This window comes from Delphinapterus leucas, chromosome 2 (assembly GCF_059928025.1).
Source record: "Delphinapterus leucas isolate spDelLeu-1000000601 "Yukka" chromosome 2, BTC_Dleu_Yukka2, whole genome shotgun sequence".
Classification (NCBI taxonomy): Eukaryota; Metazoa; Chordata; class Mammalia; order Artiodactyla; family Monodontidae; genus Delphinapterus; species Delphinapterus leucas.
Genome location: NC_143130.1, coordinates 181,189,218 through 181,205,472, shown reverse-complemented (window position 1 = coordinate 181,205,472; position 16,255 = coordinate 181,189,218). Strand labels below are relative to the sequence as shown.

Below are 16,255 nucleotides of genomic sequence, written 5' to 3'. Positions count from 1 at the left end.
TTGGGGCTGAGGGCAGGAGTCCTGGCCAAGGGCAGTGACAGCCACTGCTTCTGCAGGGGCACAAGGATTCACTGGAGGGCGTCCCTAGTGGAATCAGGAGATGAGGAAAGGACCCAGGAGGAGCCATCTGTCCCCCAAAGCTGGAACACAGTCCCGGTGTTCCCTGCACTGGACCTCCCCACCTCCACCCCACAGCCCACCCTCCAAAGCCAGCAGTTAGCCTGGCACATACAGGTGACAGTCCTGAGGCCAGCATTGACCGCTGTCCTGTCCCCACAGCCTCCATCCACGGCCCATCCGTCTACCCCTTGCGTTCCTGTTGCAAAAGTGCTACCAATGCCACCTCTGTGACGCTGGGCTGCCTGGTCACGGGCTACTTCCCGGGCCCAGTGACCATGACCTGGGACACAGCATCCCTGAACAAGAGCACGTTGACCTTCCCTGCCATCCAAAACTTGAACTCCAGCCTCTACACCACCAGCAGCCAGGTGACAGTCTCGGGCGAGTGGTCCAAGCAGAAGTTCGCCTGCAGCGTGGCCCACACTGCGTCCAGCACCACCACCACCAAGGCCGTCGCTGGTGAGCCAGGCCTGGGCAGCCCACGAGACAGCCAGAGGGGGAGGGGAGGCTGGGCGGGAGGGACAGGGAGGAAGGGCTGGGGGCTCAGAGAGGCCAGCCCCACTCCTGCTGCCTCTGCCGCCAGGGTGCACCAAGAGCTTCACCGACCCCACCGTGAAGCTCTTTTACTCCTCCTGCGACCCCCGTGGCGACACCCATACCACCATCCAGCTCCTGTGCTTCATCTCCGGCTACACCCCAGGCAAAATCAAGGTCACCTGGTTGGTGGACGGGCGTGAGGCCACAGACGTGTTCCCACACACCGGCCCCGAAAGGGTGGAGGGCAAACTGGCCTCCACCTACAGCGAGCTCAACATCACGCAGGGCCAGTGGGTGTCCCAACTCACCTACACCTGCCGGGTCACCTATTATGGCTCCACCTACGACAACCACGCCCGCAGGTGCACAGGTATGGCCCTCGCCCACGCCAACACCCAGCCACTGGGGGTTCAGAGAGGAGGGCAGACTCAGCCTCACTCAGCCCCTTCCCACACACAGCCGAGTCCGAGCCCCGTGGCGTGAGCGCCTACCTGAGCCCACCCACGCCCCTCGACCTGTACATCAACAAGTCACCCAAGATCACCTGCCTGGTGGTGGACCTGGCCAGCAAAAAGGACATTACACTGACCTGGTCCAGGGAGAACAAGGATATAGTGTATCCAGACCCGCTCGTCTTCAAGGATGAGTTCAACGGGACGGTCACTGTCACGTCCACCCTGCCGGTGAACGTCAGTGACTGGCTCAAGGGCGAGACCTACTACTGCAAAGTGACCCACCCACACCTACCCAAGGAGATCCTGCGCTCCATCTCCAAGGGCTCTGGTGAGCCGCAGGCTGAGGGGAGGTGGGCGGCCCCCCAGGTGGAGCCTGGCTGACCGCACACCTGTCTGCAGGCAGGCGCATGGTTCCCGAGGTCTACGTGTTCCCGCCACCCAAGGAGGAGCTCAAGACCAAGGGCGAGGTCACCCTCACCTGCCTGATCCAGAACTTCTTCCCCGCGGACATCTCCGTGCAGTGGCTGCAGAACGGCGCCCTGATGCAGGCGGACCAGCACACCGTCACGAGGCCCCACAAGGTCCACAGCCCCATCCCCGACTTCTCCGCCTACTTCATCTACAGCCACCTGGTGGTCAGGCGGGCCGACTGGGAGCAGAAGAGCGAATTCACCTGCCAAGTGGCGCACGAGGCGCTGCCCGGCTCAAGGACGCTCAAGAGATCGATGTCCATCAACCTTGGTAAATGATGCCTGGCCTCCCCCCTCTCCTCATCCCAGGGCTCCATCCTGCTGGGGTGGGGGAGGGGGCCAGCCAGACCTTCCGTCCATTGTCAATAAACACTCCAGTGCCTGCTCAGAGCCCTGGGTGTGCCCATCCTTGGGGAGCTGTGGGGCAGGGAGCGGTGTCTTGGCACAGAGGAAAGGGAGGCACGGGGTGGGGGCCAGGGCTGAAGCGCGTCTCCATCCAGCATCGCCGTCTGTGTCAGAGGGCCTCCCCGCCACCCCACTATGGACTCTACCCAGTCAAAGGAGCTCTAAGAGCCCGAGAGTAGTCCTAGGGGAGGGACCACAGAGACCCCAGCCTCTCCTGGAGCTCCCGGAGGCCTCAGCCTCCACCCCCAGCCTCCTGCCAGACCCTCTGGACACAGACAAGCCCCCAGGCTCCCAAGTCCAGCTGCACACACAGGCCCTCCAGGTAGAGAAATGGGCCAAGTCAGACCCCCGCACTGGCACCAACACGCAGGTCCCTCCACTGTCACCTCCTGGGCACAAATGGGCCAACCCTGCACAGGGGCCCGTGCGGAGCCCACTCCTCTGACCCCTGCCTTCTGACCCCCAGCCTACCTGCGTGGCCACACCAGGCCAGGGTCGGCGCCCAGGGTCCCCATCTTGCCGCTCAGGCTCATTCCACCCTGAATCGGTCCAGGGAAGCACCCATCCCTCGCACGCACCCTCACACTGTCATGCACACTGGTGCCAGGGCTCCGCACGCACCCAAGTCACACGGCACTGCCAACCGCTGGTAACATCTCACACACACTCACAGGTGGCCTCCCGAGGCCCGCCCTAGCTCCCAGGCCACTCCCAAACCCTTCACCGTCATACCTGGGCCCCTGGACCCACCCATCACCCCACATGGCTTCCTCGTGCAGCCAAGCCCTCCCTGTCAGCTGCACCCCACAGATGGACAGTTGGACACGCAGACACACACTGACACACATGGACACACACACGGACACAGACACATGAGGACAGAGACATGAACACATACAAATGAACACACACAGATACACATGCTGATACACATGGACAGACACACATGGACAGACACACAGACACTGATACACATGGACAGACACATGGACACACAGACATGAACACACAGACACACACAGACACATGGACACACACATGGATACACACAGACATATGGACACAGGCGCACAGAGACACATGCATGTGGACACACGTGGACACACACGGACACACACATGGACACATACTGATACACATGGACAGACACTCTGACACACACAGACATGGATATACACAGACACATATGGACACAGACACACGGGGACACAGACATGAACCCACACACATGAATGCACACACACATACTGACACACGTGGACACACACATGGACACACACGGACAGACACACTCGTGGACAGCACACAGGCACCCGCCACATCCACACAGAAAGCAGCACATGCACAGCCCACACCCTGAACACGAGCCCAGAGCAGAGGCCGTGCTGGGGAAGGAAGAGGCCCAGTCCCGGGACAGGAGGAGCCAGGGGCCAGGGGCAGCTCTGGGCTCCCGCACACTGGGCAAGATCCATGCAGCCGGGCCCAGCCCTCGGGGCACCCGCTGCAATGATCCGATGACCCTAGGGGCCCTCCCGGGTCCAGACACCCTCCTGAGGGCTCCAGGCAGGGAGGCCAGCCTGTGCTCTTCAAGGGCCCCCCTGGTTGGCGAGAATGGAGCCTAGCAGGAACGGGGCCCAGGGGGCCAGACTGGGCGGCCACAGGCCATGCAGTGGGTGGACGTGGGTGCTCCCCAGGCCGGGGGCCCCCGCCTGCCACGGGGCAGGGAGCGGGGTGGGGCAGAGCTGGACCTGAGGTGAGGGGCCCGCTGGGCTGAGAGGGGCGACCAGCCGCCAGGAGAAATGCCGGAGAAACGGTGGCGGAGAAACGGTGGCAGAGATAACACCAGCCACCCGAGAGTGGAGGGACAGCAGAGGGCAGGGGAGCAGCGCCACCCCACACAGCCGCCGGCCAGCTCGGGGGCTTCCAACCCTCCACCCTCCAGGTCCGGCTGGTGGCTCTGGGCAGTCGCAGAGGGGCCAGACGGAGGGACTGCCCAGGACCAGGGCGCCAGGCCCAGTCCCCTCGACTCCCTAAGGCTGGCCAGGCCTGTCCTTCCCCATCGGACCCCGAGGCCAGGTGGCTGACCAGCTGGCACCCGCAGAGCTGGCCCTGGAGGACCTGTGCACAGAGGAGGCCGAGAGTGACGAGCTGGAAGGGACGCAGACCGGCCTCCTAACCTTCGTGGCGCTCTTCCTGCTTAGCGTGAGCTACGGCGCTGCCGTCACCCTCTGCAAGGTGGGCACGGACGCCCCGTTCCAGGGGGGGACGCCCTGTTCCAGGGCGGGGCGCCCCAACAGAGGGAGAGCCTCGGCTGGGCACAGAGTCCCTCACGCACGCCGTCCTCCAGGTGAAGTGGGTCCTGGCTGCTGCCCTGCAGAAGCAGCCGCAGGCTTCCCGCGACTACAGGAACGCCGCACAGCCCTGCCTTCTCCCTCATGTGAGAGTCCCCGAGGCTGCCAGCTCGACCCTGGGCCAGAGGAAGGAGCAGACCAGCCCCCAAGGGGCCAGAGCCAGGGGCCCAGCGACCAGCACACGGGCGCCGAGAGGCCCCAGCTCAGCCCCAAGGTCGAAGGCAACAGGGGGCCCGCCTATCATAGCCCCACACCACCCCACTTTAGGGCAAGTCCCAGAAGAGCATCTGTTCCCTCCACAGAGAGACCTGGGCTGGGCGTGGGTGCTGACCACCCCAGGCTTCTCCCAGGCCCCTGGGCTCAGGCCCACACCGGTTCTGACTGAACAACCCCTGAAACACAGCGATGGCCTTGAGCCCATGGCCCAACCCACGCTGGAGCCCAGAGCCAGATCTAGAACTCAGAGTCCCAACCAGCCCAATCCAGCGTCTGAGTCCAGCCCAGCCGAGCCAAGGGCTCACTCCCCAGGCTCAGTCCCGCCCTCAGTGCCCCCAGGGCCAAATGCGCTGCCCCCCATGCCCTGCTCCTGTCCCCTGCCCACCCTCCCTGCTGTCCACCCCCAGGCCCCGTTCGTGCAGAATGAGGATGCAGAGAAGACCTTCTGGGGAAGGTCCAGGGGAGTTTCCAGGGCTGCAGGCAGGGCCCTAGGCTGTGAGGCAGGCTCCCACAGCAGAAGGCGCTTCCCAAGGGGTCCGCAGTGTGGCCAACTCAGCCCTGCAGCACCCACCCACATGCCCCGTGCCCTCGTCCGACCTCTCTCCTAACTTTTCCTAGTAAAGTTCATTAAAGAATCCCATGCCAGGGGCTTCCCTGGTGGCGCAGTGGTTGAGAGTCCGCCTGCCGATGAGGGGGACACGGGTTCGGGCCCCGGTCCGGGAGGATCCCACACGCCGCGGAGCGCCTGGGCCCGTGAGCCACGGCCGCTGGGCCTGCGCGTCCGGAGCCTGTGCTCCGCAGCGGGAGAGGCTGCGGCAGAGAGAGGCCCACATACCGCAAAAAAAAAAAAGAATCCCTTGCCACCTGAGCATACCTTGGGGAGGTGCCTGTGGTAACTTGGGAGCAGGAGGTGCCCCCCGCCGAGGACGTGGACAAGGGGCCAGAGGGAAGGGGGCAGAGGGCCGCTCTGGGCCCCGAGGACCCAAGTGTCCAGCCAGGCTCTGCCTCAAGAGTCCTTCAATGCCCACTGAGACCCTGGTTCAGGCTCCACCACGCCTGCGCCACTGGCCTCCAGCCCAGACTCACCACCCCTCCCCACACGAAGGTAAAGGCAACAATCCCCATCCCTGTGGGCAAACCCTGAGGGGCTCATTCAGTGGTCAGTGCAGGAGGCCGCAGGAACACAGCTGCACAAGCACCAGGGTGGAGGCCGGCATCAGCCTCCTGGGGCCCCAGTCACCACCCAGCCGTCCACCCACTGAGCTCACGCAGACAGGCCAGTCCTCAGGCCCCATCCCGCCAGCCTGCCTGGACGTCCCGATGAACAAGCGATAGCCGTCTGGGGCTGGCCGCCACCGTCCTCGAGAAGAAAGCTGGGAGCCGCGCAGGCAGGAGCCACAGGCACCAGGGAGAGGGCCGGCTGGCCAAGCACAGTGGTGGGCATGGGCTGAGCCTCCTCCTGAGGGTAAAGAGCTGGAGAAGCCCACCCACAAGGGGCTCTGAAGTCCCATGGAAACAGTGCAGAGCACATGAGCACATGTGACACAGGGCAGGACTCCTTCATATACAAAGAGCACTCGGCAACCAATGGAAAGAAAGAAATGTGAGCAGTGGGTCCTGCACTGTAAGGAAAAACCGAGTGGCCAATAACAGGAAGAAAAGGTTTCAATTATTAGGAAAGGTACAATAAGGAGGAAACTAGGGGCAGTGAGTGACCTTCTTGGCCTCTGAGGGCCTGTGAGCAGTTAAGACCATTCTTCAGGGCCCGGTGGCCTCCTTCCCAGCATACGAGTGCCCAGACTCTGTTGACAGGAGAGTCCACTTGTGGCGAAGGCCCTTCTGAGAGCTTCCATCTGCGCTGGGAGACCAGGCATCCCACGGACTCCGACACGGACCATGCAGCCTGTGGAGGTCGGGCATAGAAAACCCAGGATTGGGCAACTCTGAGGCTTGTCCAGAGAGCCCAAGTGTTTGGTTCAAATAGAACATGAGAGGAGCAGTAGAGCACTTCATACAAGGTCAAGGGCACAGCCCTGCTCTGCTCTGCCCCCTCACACTGACACTCACACACTCACACCTGCACAGACTCGCACACAGTTTCCAGAAACCAGGCCCCAAGACCGGCCCCCACCTGCATGGTTCTCTCAAGCCGAGGTCCAGGGGCCTTCCTCCCGTCTCCTGAGCTGGGAGCCCCCGGGGGCAGAGCTGAGTGTCCCCTTTCTCTGACTTGCACCCCGGATCATGAGACCACCCATGGAATCCAGAGCGAGGGCAACAAGGGCTCAGCCCACGCAGGCCCCTGAAAGCTGGGCATCGTCACACACGGACAACGCGCATCTTCCCCAAGTCGGGAAGAAAGGTGGTGAAGTAGGAGACAGATGGGCCCCTGGGCTGAGCAGCTGGAGCTTGCCAAGCAGAGGAAACTGGAGCTCTGTTTTCCCTGACACTCCAAGGACAAAGTCAGTGGCAGGAGCTGAGCCCTGCTGGAGTAAAGAGATAAGACGACCACGTCTATCGCTCCTGAGGTCAGGGAAAGCTCCCCGACTGCACATGCGCAGGAAGCCTCCTCGGGGGTCAAAAAGGCAGGGCGTGCCAGCCCATAATGTGTTGTCAAACTTCCCGTTAGCCTTTGCGTTGGAATCTTTTTTTTATTTTTTTTATTTATTTTTTTTTTTTTGTGGTACGTGGGCCTCTCACTGTTGTGGCCTCTCCCGTTGAGGAGCACAGGCTCCGGACACGCAGGCTCAGTGGCCATGGCTCATGGGCCCAGCCACTCCACGGCATGTGGGATCTTCCCTGACCAGGGCATGAACCCACGTCCCCTGCATCGGCAGGCGGACTCTCAACCACTGCGCCACCAGGGAAGCCCGCGTTGGAATCTTTCTTGTCAAAAAGATACACACTTGTCAGGAGGGCCCTAGGGCAGGTCAGATGTGGGTAAAGAGGCGAGGTAATGGGCCAGAGGAAGACAGAGATCCGGGAGAGCCGTGCTGTACAGACAAGCTAAGCGATCAGAGATCCGGGAGAGCCGCGCTGTACAGACGAGCCGAGCACCCCTTCACTTCTCATCAGGGAGAACGCCCACACCCTCTCTCTCCAGGTGAGTATTTCTGCCTCCTCCTGTCTTCAATAAGCTACTTCTCTAGCCCACATGTTATGCTGTGCTTCTATAGCTAGTGGGAAGCAGCCGCATAGCACAGGGAGATCAGCTCGGTGCTTTGTGACTGCCTGGAGGGGTGGGATAAGGAGGGTGAGAGGGAGGGAGACGCAAGAGGGAAGAGATATGGGAACATATGTATATGTATAACTGATTCACTCTGTTCTAAAGCAGAAACTAACACACCATTGCAAAGCAATTATACCCCAATAAAGATGTTAAAAAAAAAAGAAACTTTATACCTGCTTTGTAGTTTTTGCCTCCGTGAAACATTCTTGCTTTCAAACGGGGCAAGAGCCAGGGCAACTTTCCTTCTAGCCTCCGGCCCCTGGTGGTCTAGCAGCTAGGATTCCTGGCTTTCATCCAGGATACCCGGGTTCAATTCCTGGGCAGGGAACTAAGATCCCACTTCAGGACCGCTCACTTCTGTCTCTCCGAGAACAGTGGCAGTCACCCCACCTAGAGGGGCTGGCACAGTGGGAGCACAGCCCAAGAGCAGGCCCGTAGAGAAAAGCAGGATGCATCCCAGCCAGCCAGCCGGGCTCCAGAGCCAGCAGCCATGCCGCACGCGTCCTCCCAGCAGCCCTGCCGCATGCGCCCTCCCAGCAGCAGGACCCCACCTTCTCGGGCTCCCCTCCGCCCCTCCTCCTCTTTCTTCTTCATCAGCCCACCACAGAGGGTGGAATGGTGCCCCCAGGCCCAGAAGTTATGTCCACGTCCTAAGCCCTGGAACCCGTGAAGGTGATCCTGTTCAGACAAAGGGTCTTTGCATATGTGATTGAAGTTAAGGATCTTAAGATGAGATGGCCCAGGTGGCCCTAAATCCAGTGAGAAGCGTCCTTACAAGGGACAGAGGAGGAGAGATCAGACTCAGGGCAGGAGGTCATATGAGGGCAGAGGCAGAGATTGGGTGATGCCTGGGACACCTGGGGCCACCAGAGGCTGGGGGCAGGAAGGACCCTCCCCTGAAGCTGCTGACGGGAGCAGGGCCCTGGGACACCTGGATCTCGGGCGTCTGGCTGCAGAGTGCGAGACTGAATTTCTGTTGGTTCAAGCCCCTCAGTGTGAGGTCCTTCGTCGCGGCCCCAGGACGCTCACCACCAGCCAGTCGGCCTTGGCCAAGCCGAGGCCCCTCCTCCTTCCGAAGAAGCCCGGGGAGGACTCGCCCCGTCCCGGCTCTTCCCTCCCAACTGGACCCGCGCTCGGCAAGTCCCTGACTCCCAGAGGTGCTCATCGGTCTTAACAAGAGTGTCCACTCAGGCTCAGGCCCTTCCCCCAACCGCTGCGACCGTCAGGTCGTGCAAGACCCCACACCCATCCGCCTCAAGTCCAAGCTCTTCTTTCTGCCCCGCATTGCGCACCCGTCTGTGCCCACAGCAGGGCAGTGATGTCTGCGTGGGGGACACCGGCCTCAGGAGAGAGCAGCCTCCGGCCCCACACCGCCCTCTGCTTCCTCCGCTCCCGCCAGGCACTGTCCCAGCACTCACCCCGAGTCCCACGCCTCCAGCTCCCTCGGGGCGGCTCCAGGGGACACTGGGGCTTCAGACCCCCGGAAGGGGCAGGGCCCCAGGACCTCACGGGCCGGCAAGAGGAAGGATCCTCAGAGCCAATCAACCACGATGCAGGAGCCGCTGGTGCTCGTGAGAGCGGCGGGTGTGGGGTGGACCGGAGTCCAGCAGCCGAGGAGGAAGTGCCCCTCGTGGGCGATGCTGTGAGTGTGCCAGGGTCTGTGATAAAACCCCAGAAGTCCCTTGACCGAGCCAGGTGTGTCTGCCTACCTGGTGCCCTGCCCCAGGCCCCCCTTCCTCCATCTCCCCCTCCCAGCCCACCTGCCCCAACTCCCTTCCTGGGCCCACCCCACCCCCAGGGAAATGCTGATCTCCCCCCCTCCACCTGCCTGCAGCTCTCCCCGCAATGGTGTCCTTCCCGGGAGGGGACCACAGGTGCCTATGTGTAGCTCCAGAACCTTCTGGGTGTGAAGAAATGAATGAACATGTAAAAGCAGGTGCAGGCCCCACGGCCCCTCGTGTGCCCGGGCAGGGACCACCTCCTGAGGGGCACCAGGGAGGGCCGAGCAACTGGGCAGCCGGCAGGGCCCATGGGTGGGAGAACCCCAGGCAGGGAATTGGGTGGATGCAGGCAGGGGCAGGCCCTCAGCCACCCCGACCCACAGGACTCCAGGCTCCACGTGGGGGGGGCCCACACCCCCTGTCCAGCTTCAGTCAAGGGCCCCACTGCTGCTGAGGCTGGTGGAGGAGGGGGTGGCTCCCCCCACCCTCACAGCCGCCCTGTGGCCTGAAGGTCTATGGGGCCTGCTCACTGCGGTCACTCTGGCGAGGCTGTCCCTTGGGGCTTCCGCCCCTGCCGGCCTGTGAAGCCTCCCCTGCGGCCCTCACTTCACCCGCACCTCGGGGACTATTTCTCCCTCAGGCACCCTAAGCCCCTGACTCTGTCTACTTCGGCCTCTGCTTCTCTGCACCTCGGCCACCAGCCCAGCCCCGTGGGCGCCCCGTGGAGACACACCCCACCACGGCACTCGCCTGCACACACAGGGCCTCAGGCCAGGGCCAGGCTCCTGGGGGTCCCACAGCCCAGGCCACACACACCTGGTACCGCCACAGCCAGACCACAGACCAGACATGACGTGGAGGCACGCGGCCACAACTGGCGGGACAGGAAGTGGGTGAGTGACCCCCAGCTGTGGGCCAGACACCGTCACGCAGCCCCTTCCCAGCATCGGCCTCACCTCACAGCGCAAATGGCCCAGAGCGGGGCAGGGGTCGGCTGAGACCATACGGCCATCAGCGGGCCTGGACGAGGCCTCGTTCTCCCTCCCCACTCCAGCGCCTCTGGGCAGGTTGGCACAGGGACCAGCAGGGCATGGCCACACAGCCAAAAGGCGTGGGCCTCTCCCAGCCGTGTTGGACCTGCCGGCAACCTTGAGCAGGTGGGTCCCAGAAGCTGATCAGGCCTCATCTCCTCCACAGCCTCCTGGGGCGGGAGGATGGAGGACAGGTACCAATACAGAGACAAGAAGGAGAAAGGCAGACGGCCATCGACCCAGAAGACACAGATCAGGGTGCTGTACACATGGGCTGGGCTGGGCTGGGCTGAGCTCGGCTGTGCTGAGCTGGGCTGGGTAGAATGGGCTGAACTGGGCTGAGCTGCATTGAACTGGGCTGAGCTGGGTTGAACGGGGCTGAACTGGGCTTAGCTGAGCTGAGCTGGGCTGAACAGGGTTGAACTGGGCTGAACTGGGCCGGGCTGGGCTGAGCTGAGCTGGGCTGAGCTCGGCTGTGCTGAGCTGGGCTGGGTAGAATGGGCTGAACTGGGCTGAGCTGCATTGAACTGGGCTGAGCTGGGTTGAACGGGGCTGAACTGGGCTTAGCTGAGCTGAGCTGGGCTGAACAGGGTTGAACTGGGCTGAACTGGGCCGGGCTGGGCTGAGCTGAGCTGAACTGGGCTTAGCTGAGCTGAGCTGGGTTGAACTGGAGTGAACTGGGCTGAGCTGGGTTGAACTGGGATGAACTGGGCTGAGCTGGGCTGAACTGGGCTGAGCTGGGCTGAGCTGAGCTGAGCTGGGCTGAGCTGGGCTGAGCTCGGCTGGGATGGGCTGAGCTGGGCTGGGCTGGGATGGGCTGAGTTGAGCTGAGCTGGGCTGAGCTGGACTGAACTGGGCTGGCCTGGGCTGGGCTGAGCTGGGCTGGACTGAGCTGAGCTGGGCTGAGCTGAGCTGGGCTGGGCTGGGCTGAGCTGAGCTGGGCTGAGCTGGACTGAGCTGGGCTGGGCTGAGCTGAGCTGGGTTGAACTGGGCTGAGCTGGACTGAACTGGGCTGTCCTGGGCTGGGCTGAGCTGGGCTGGGCTAGGCTGAGCTGGGCTGAATTGGGCTAGGCTGGGCTGAGCTGGGCTGGGCTGAGCTGGGCTGAGCTGGGCTGGGCTGAGCTGAGCTGAGCTGGACTGAGCTGGGCTGGGCTGAGCTGGGCTGAACTGGGCTGAGCTGGGCTGAACTGAGCTGGGCTGAGCTGGGCTGAGCTGAGCTGAGCTGAGCTGGGCTGGGCTGAGCTGGGCTGGGCTGAGCTGGGCTGAACTGGGCTGGGCTGGGCTGAGCTGGGCTGGGCTGAGCTGGGCTGAGCTGGGCTGGGCTGGGCTGAGCTGAGCTGGGCTGGGCTGGGCTGAGCTGAGCTGGGCTGAACTGGGCTGGGCTGGGCTGAGGTGAGCTGGGCTGAACTGGGATGGGCTGAGCTGGGCTGGGCTGAGCTGGGCTGGGCTGAGCTAGGCTGAACTGAGCTGAGCTGGGCTGGGCTGTGCTGAGCTGGGCTGAGCTGGGCTGAACTGGGCTGAGCTGGGCTGAGCTGAGCTGAGCTGGGCTGGGCTGAGCTAGGCTGAACTGAGCTGAGCTGGGCTGGGCTGTGCTGAGCTGAGCTGAGCTGGGCTGAACTGGACTGGGCTAGGCTGAGCTGGGCTGAGCTGGGCTGAGTTGGGCTGAGGTGAGCTGGGCTGGGCTGGGCTGAGCTGGGCTGAACTGGGCTGGGCTGGGCTGAGCTGGGCTGAGGTGAGCTGGGCTGGACTGAGCTGAGCTGGGCTGGGCTGAGCTGAACTGGGCTGAGCTGAACTGGGCTGAGCTGGGCTGGGCTGAGCTGGGCTGAGCTGGGCTGGGCTGAGCTGGGCTGAACTGGGCTGAGCTGGGCTGAGCTGAGCTGAGCTGAGCTGGGCTGGGCTGAGCTGGGCTGGGCTGAGCTGGGCTGAACTGGGCTGGGCTGGGCTGAGCTGGGCTGGGCTGGGCTGGGCTGTGCTGAGCTGGGCTGAGCTGGGCTGAACTGGACTGGGCTGGGCTGAGGTGAGCTGGGCTGAACTGGGCTGGGCTGGGCTGAGCTGGGCTGAGCTGGGCTGAGTTGGGCTGAGGTGAGCTGGGCTGGGCTGGGCTGGGCTGAGCTGGGCTGAACTGGGCTGGGCTGGGCTGAGCTGGGCTGGGCTGAGCTGAGCTGGGCTGAGCTGGGCTGAGCTAGGCCGGTCTGAGCTGAGCTGGGCTGAACTGGGTTGAAATGGCTTGAACTGAGTTGAGCTGGGCCGAGCTCAGTTGAACTAGGCTGAGCTTGGTTGGAATGAACTGGGCTGGGCTGGGCTGAGCTGGGCTGAGCTGGGCTGAGGTGAGCTGGGCTGGGCTGAGCTGAGCTGGACTGAGCTGGGCTGAGCTAGGCTGAGCTGGGCTGGGCTGAGCTGGGCTGAACTGGGCTGGGCTGGGCTGAGGTGAGCTGGGCTGAACTGGGCTGGGCTGAGCTGAGCTGGGCTGAGCTGGGCTGAGCTAGGCCGGTCTGAGCTGAGCTGGGCTGAACTGGGTTGAAATGGCTTGAACTGAGTTGAGCTGGGCCGAGCTCAGTTGAACTAGGCTGAGCTTTGTTGAAATGAACTGGGCTGGGCTGGGCTGAGCTGGGCTGAGCTGGGCTGAGGTGAGCTGGGCTGAGCTGGGCTGAGCTAGGCTGAGCTGGGCTGGGCTGAGCTGGGCTGAACTGGGCTGGGCTGGGCTGAGGTGAGCTGGGCTGAACTGGGCTGGTCTGGGCTGAGCTGGGCTGAGTTGTGCTGAGGTGAGCTGGGCTGGGCTGGGCTGGGCTGAGCTGGGCTGAACTGGGCTGGGCTGGGCTGAGCTGGGCTGAGCTGGGCTGAGGTGAGCTGGGCTGGGCTGGGCTGGGCTGAGCTGGGCTGAACTGGGCTGAGCTGGGCTGGACTGGGCTGAGCTGAGCTGGGCTGAACTGGGCTGGGCTGAGCTGAGCTGGGCTGAGCTGGGCTGAGTTGGGCTGAACTGGGCTGAGCTGGGCTGGACTGGGCTGAGCTGAGCTGGGCTGGACTGGGCTGAGCTAGGCTGGTCTGAGCTGAGCTTGGCTGAAGTGGGTTGAAATGGCTTGAACTGAGTTGAGCTGGGCCGAGCTCAGTTGAACTAGGCTGAGCTGGGTTGAAATGAGCTGGGCTGGGCCGGGCTGGGCTGATCTGTGGCGGACTGGGTTAGTGCCTGAGGTGAACAGGGGACAGTGGGTTGATCATGGTCACCCCCAGAGCCCTGGTTTCCAGCCAGACAGCCCCCTCTGTTTCTCGGGGGCGCACAGGGCCATGCAGCCTCAGGGTGCAAATGTGGTGCTCCCCTCTCCCCTCACCAGTTGACCGGAAGGGAACTGTGAAAGGTCAAGGGCAGACCGTGCCCTCTGTAGCCCAGCTGTCCAGGGTGCATCCCAGAAGGACTGATTTGGAACTGGGCCTCCAGCCTAAAGTTCCCCATAGTCCATGGAAGTCAGCTGCTAGTTTAGGAGGATGGGGTCAGGGGTGGGGGTTGCTTTGTAGGGGGAGATGGTTGGACTGGGACTTTTACCCAGGAAGTGGGAGGGGGGACATAGAATTCTCAGGCCCCCTCTCCTCCCCAGCTTGAGCCACAGGACAGACAAACTGGCCCCCATGCAGACTCAGCTTCAAGCCCAGGCTTGTCTGTCTTTTCTCTGCCCTCTCTCTGGGCCCACTTCTCACGATACCCCACACCCTGGGGAAGGGCATGACCGTGCCCACTGCACAGAGGGCAGCTGAGGCTCCGACAGTACACACAGACTCAGCTGGTCAGTGGGAGAGCCGTGTGCAACAGCCAGGCCTCACGTCTGAGGAGCGTGTGTGGTCCACATGCTCAGAGTCCCAAGGAGCGTGTTCAGAAATGGCTCAGCTGGACTCAGGTGGCCACTGCCGACCCCGGGTGCGCCGCGTACAAGCTGCGTGACCTTGGGGCAGTCACTGACTCTCTGTGTGTTAAGGAAACGCAGGCGTCGTCCTGCCCTCGTGGGGCTGTGTTGGGCATCTGGTCAGCATGAAGGCTGCCATCTCACAGCACACCATGTGTTTCAGTGCCTGAAGCCAGCCCCAGACTCTTCCCACTGAGCCTAAGGAGCGAAAACTCAGCCGGGCAGGTGGTCATTGCCTGCCTGGTCCAGGGCTTCTTCCCGTCAGAGCCACCGAAGGTGACCTGGAGCCAGAGCGGCAATGACGTGTCCATCAGGAACTTCCCCCCTGCTCAGGCCGGGGGCCTGTACACCATGAGCAGCCAGCTGACCTTGCCAGCCAACCAGTGCCCAGCCGACAAGTCTGTAAAATGCCAAGTGCAGCACCTCTCCAAATCCAGCCAGACCGTGGACGTGCCCTGCCAAGTTCCCTGCCTAGTTCCCTGCCGAGGTCAGAGGGCAGGCTGGGGCGGGTCCCCCATGGTGCCACCCTGACCCAGCTCCCTGACTGCATCCCTGTGGGCACTCCCCTCAGACAAGAGGTGGCTGAGGCCCGGCGGGTGGCCAAGAGGGCCGTGGGCTGGGGATGGAGGCCAGGAAGGCGGACAGAGGGGCTCGCTGACCTGCTCTGGCTTCTCTCTCAGGTCTAAATATGCCGTGTTCGTGCGGAAATCCCAGCCTGTCCCTGAACCCACCGGTCCTTGAGGACTTGCTCCTGGGCTCCAATGCCAGCCTCACGTGTACGCTGAGTGGCCTGAGAGACCCCAAGGGCGCCTCCTTCACCTGGAACCCGACAGGTGGGAAGAACGCCATCCAGGAGCCGCCCAAGCCTGACTCCTGCGGCTGCTTCAGTGTGTCCAGTGTCCTGCCGGGCTGCGCCGATCCCTGGAAAAACAGACAGTCTTTCTCCTGCACCGCCACCCACCCCGAGTCCAAGGGCTCGCTAACCGCCACCATCACGAAACCCTCAGGTGGGCCCTGACCCGCAAGTGGGCGGCTGGGCACTACACAGTGCGCGAGGCGCACTCCTGAGCCCACTCCACCCTCCATCTCCCGCCCACCCCCCACACGGGTTGCCCAGGGGGCAGGGGGCACTCTCCTCCCTGCCCAGACCCCTGACCCTGCTCTCTGCCCTCCAGTGAACACGTTCCGGCCAGAGGTCCACCTGCTGCCGCCGCCGTCGGAGGAGCTGGCCCTCAATGAGATGGTGACGCTGACGTGCCTGGTGCGAGGTTTCAGCCCCAAGGATGTGCTGGTGCGGTGGCTGCAGGGCAACCAGGAGCTGCCCCGCAAGAAGTACCTGACCTGGAGGCCCCTGCCTGAGCCCAACCAGAGTGTCCCCACCTTCGCCGTGACCAGCGTGCTGCGCGTGGATGCCGAGGCCTGGAAGCAGGGGGAGTCCTTCTCCTGCATGGTGGGCCACGAGGCCCTGCCCCTGGCCTTCACCCAGAAGACCATCGACCGCCTGGCGGGTAAACCCACCCACGTGAACGTGTCCGTGGTCATGTCGGAGGTGGATGGCGTCTGCTACTGAGCCGTGCCCCCGCCCCACCCGCCCCTTGAATAAACTCCATGCTCGCCTGAAGCAGCTCTGCGCTTCCCTCCGGCTGCCTATCTGTCCGTGCTCGGGGTCTGCACACGCCAGGAGGGGGCAGGACCCAGGAGGAAAGAGCAGCTGCTGCCCCGACTTTCTCTAGACCTTGGTTTCCCCTCAGCCTGACGCCAGACGTGCCTTCATGGCTGTGCGCGAGTGTGAGCGCAGGAGTGAGCGTCGAACTGGGGCTGAGATGTGCG

At 63.3% G+C, this 16,255-nt stretch overlaps 1 protein-coding gene and 2 gene segments (V, D, J or C); all 3 read left to right on the top strand.

Annotated features, from left to right (window-relative positions):
* The window catches only part of LOC111171129 (immunoglobulin heavy constant epsilon-like), a 112,984-nt gene extending 111,012 nt beyond the window's left edge, over positions 1–1,972 (top strand). The window contains 4 exon segments of the C gene segment in view: positions 280–579; positions 704–1,027; positions 1,117–1,440; positions 1,512–1,972. Of these exon segments, the coding sequence occupies positions 396–579; positions 704–1,027; positions 1,117–1,440; positions 1,512–1,861 (1,182 nt within the window).
* Positions 1,973–3,327: 1,355 nt separating this feature from the next.
* On the top strand, positions 3,328–5,360 carry LOC115802472 (uncharacterized). Its single transcript, XM_089906294.1, has 3 exons — positions 3,328–3,550; positions 4,023–4,222; positions 4,335–5,360. Exons 1-3 carry the CDS (start codon positions 3,328–3,330, stop codon positions 5,160–5,162), a joined length of 1,251 nt encoding a protein of 416 aa, XP_089762420.1. The 3' UTR covers positions 5,163–5,360.
* A 4,990-nt stretch (positions 5,361–10,350) lies between these two features.
* Positions 10,351–16,046, top strand: LOC111171201 (Ig alpha-1 chain C region-like). The segment is given in 5 exon segments: positions 10,351–10,390; positions 10,659–10,790; positions 14,589–14,912; positions 15,106–15,432; positions 15,601–16,046. Coding segments are annotated over 5 exon segments (1,218 nt in total).
* Positions 16,047–16,255: the final 209 nt, after the last annotated feature.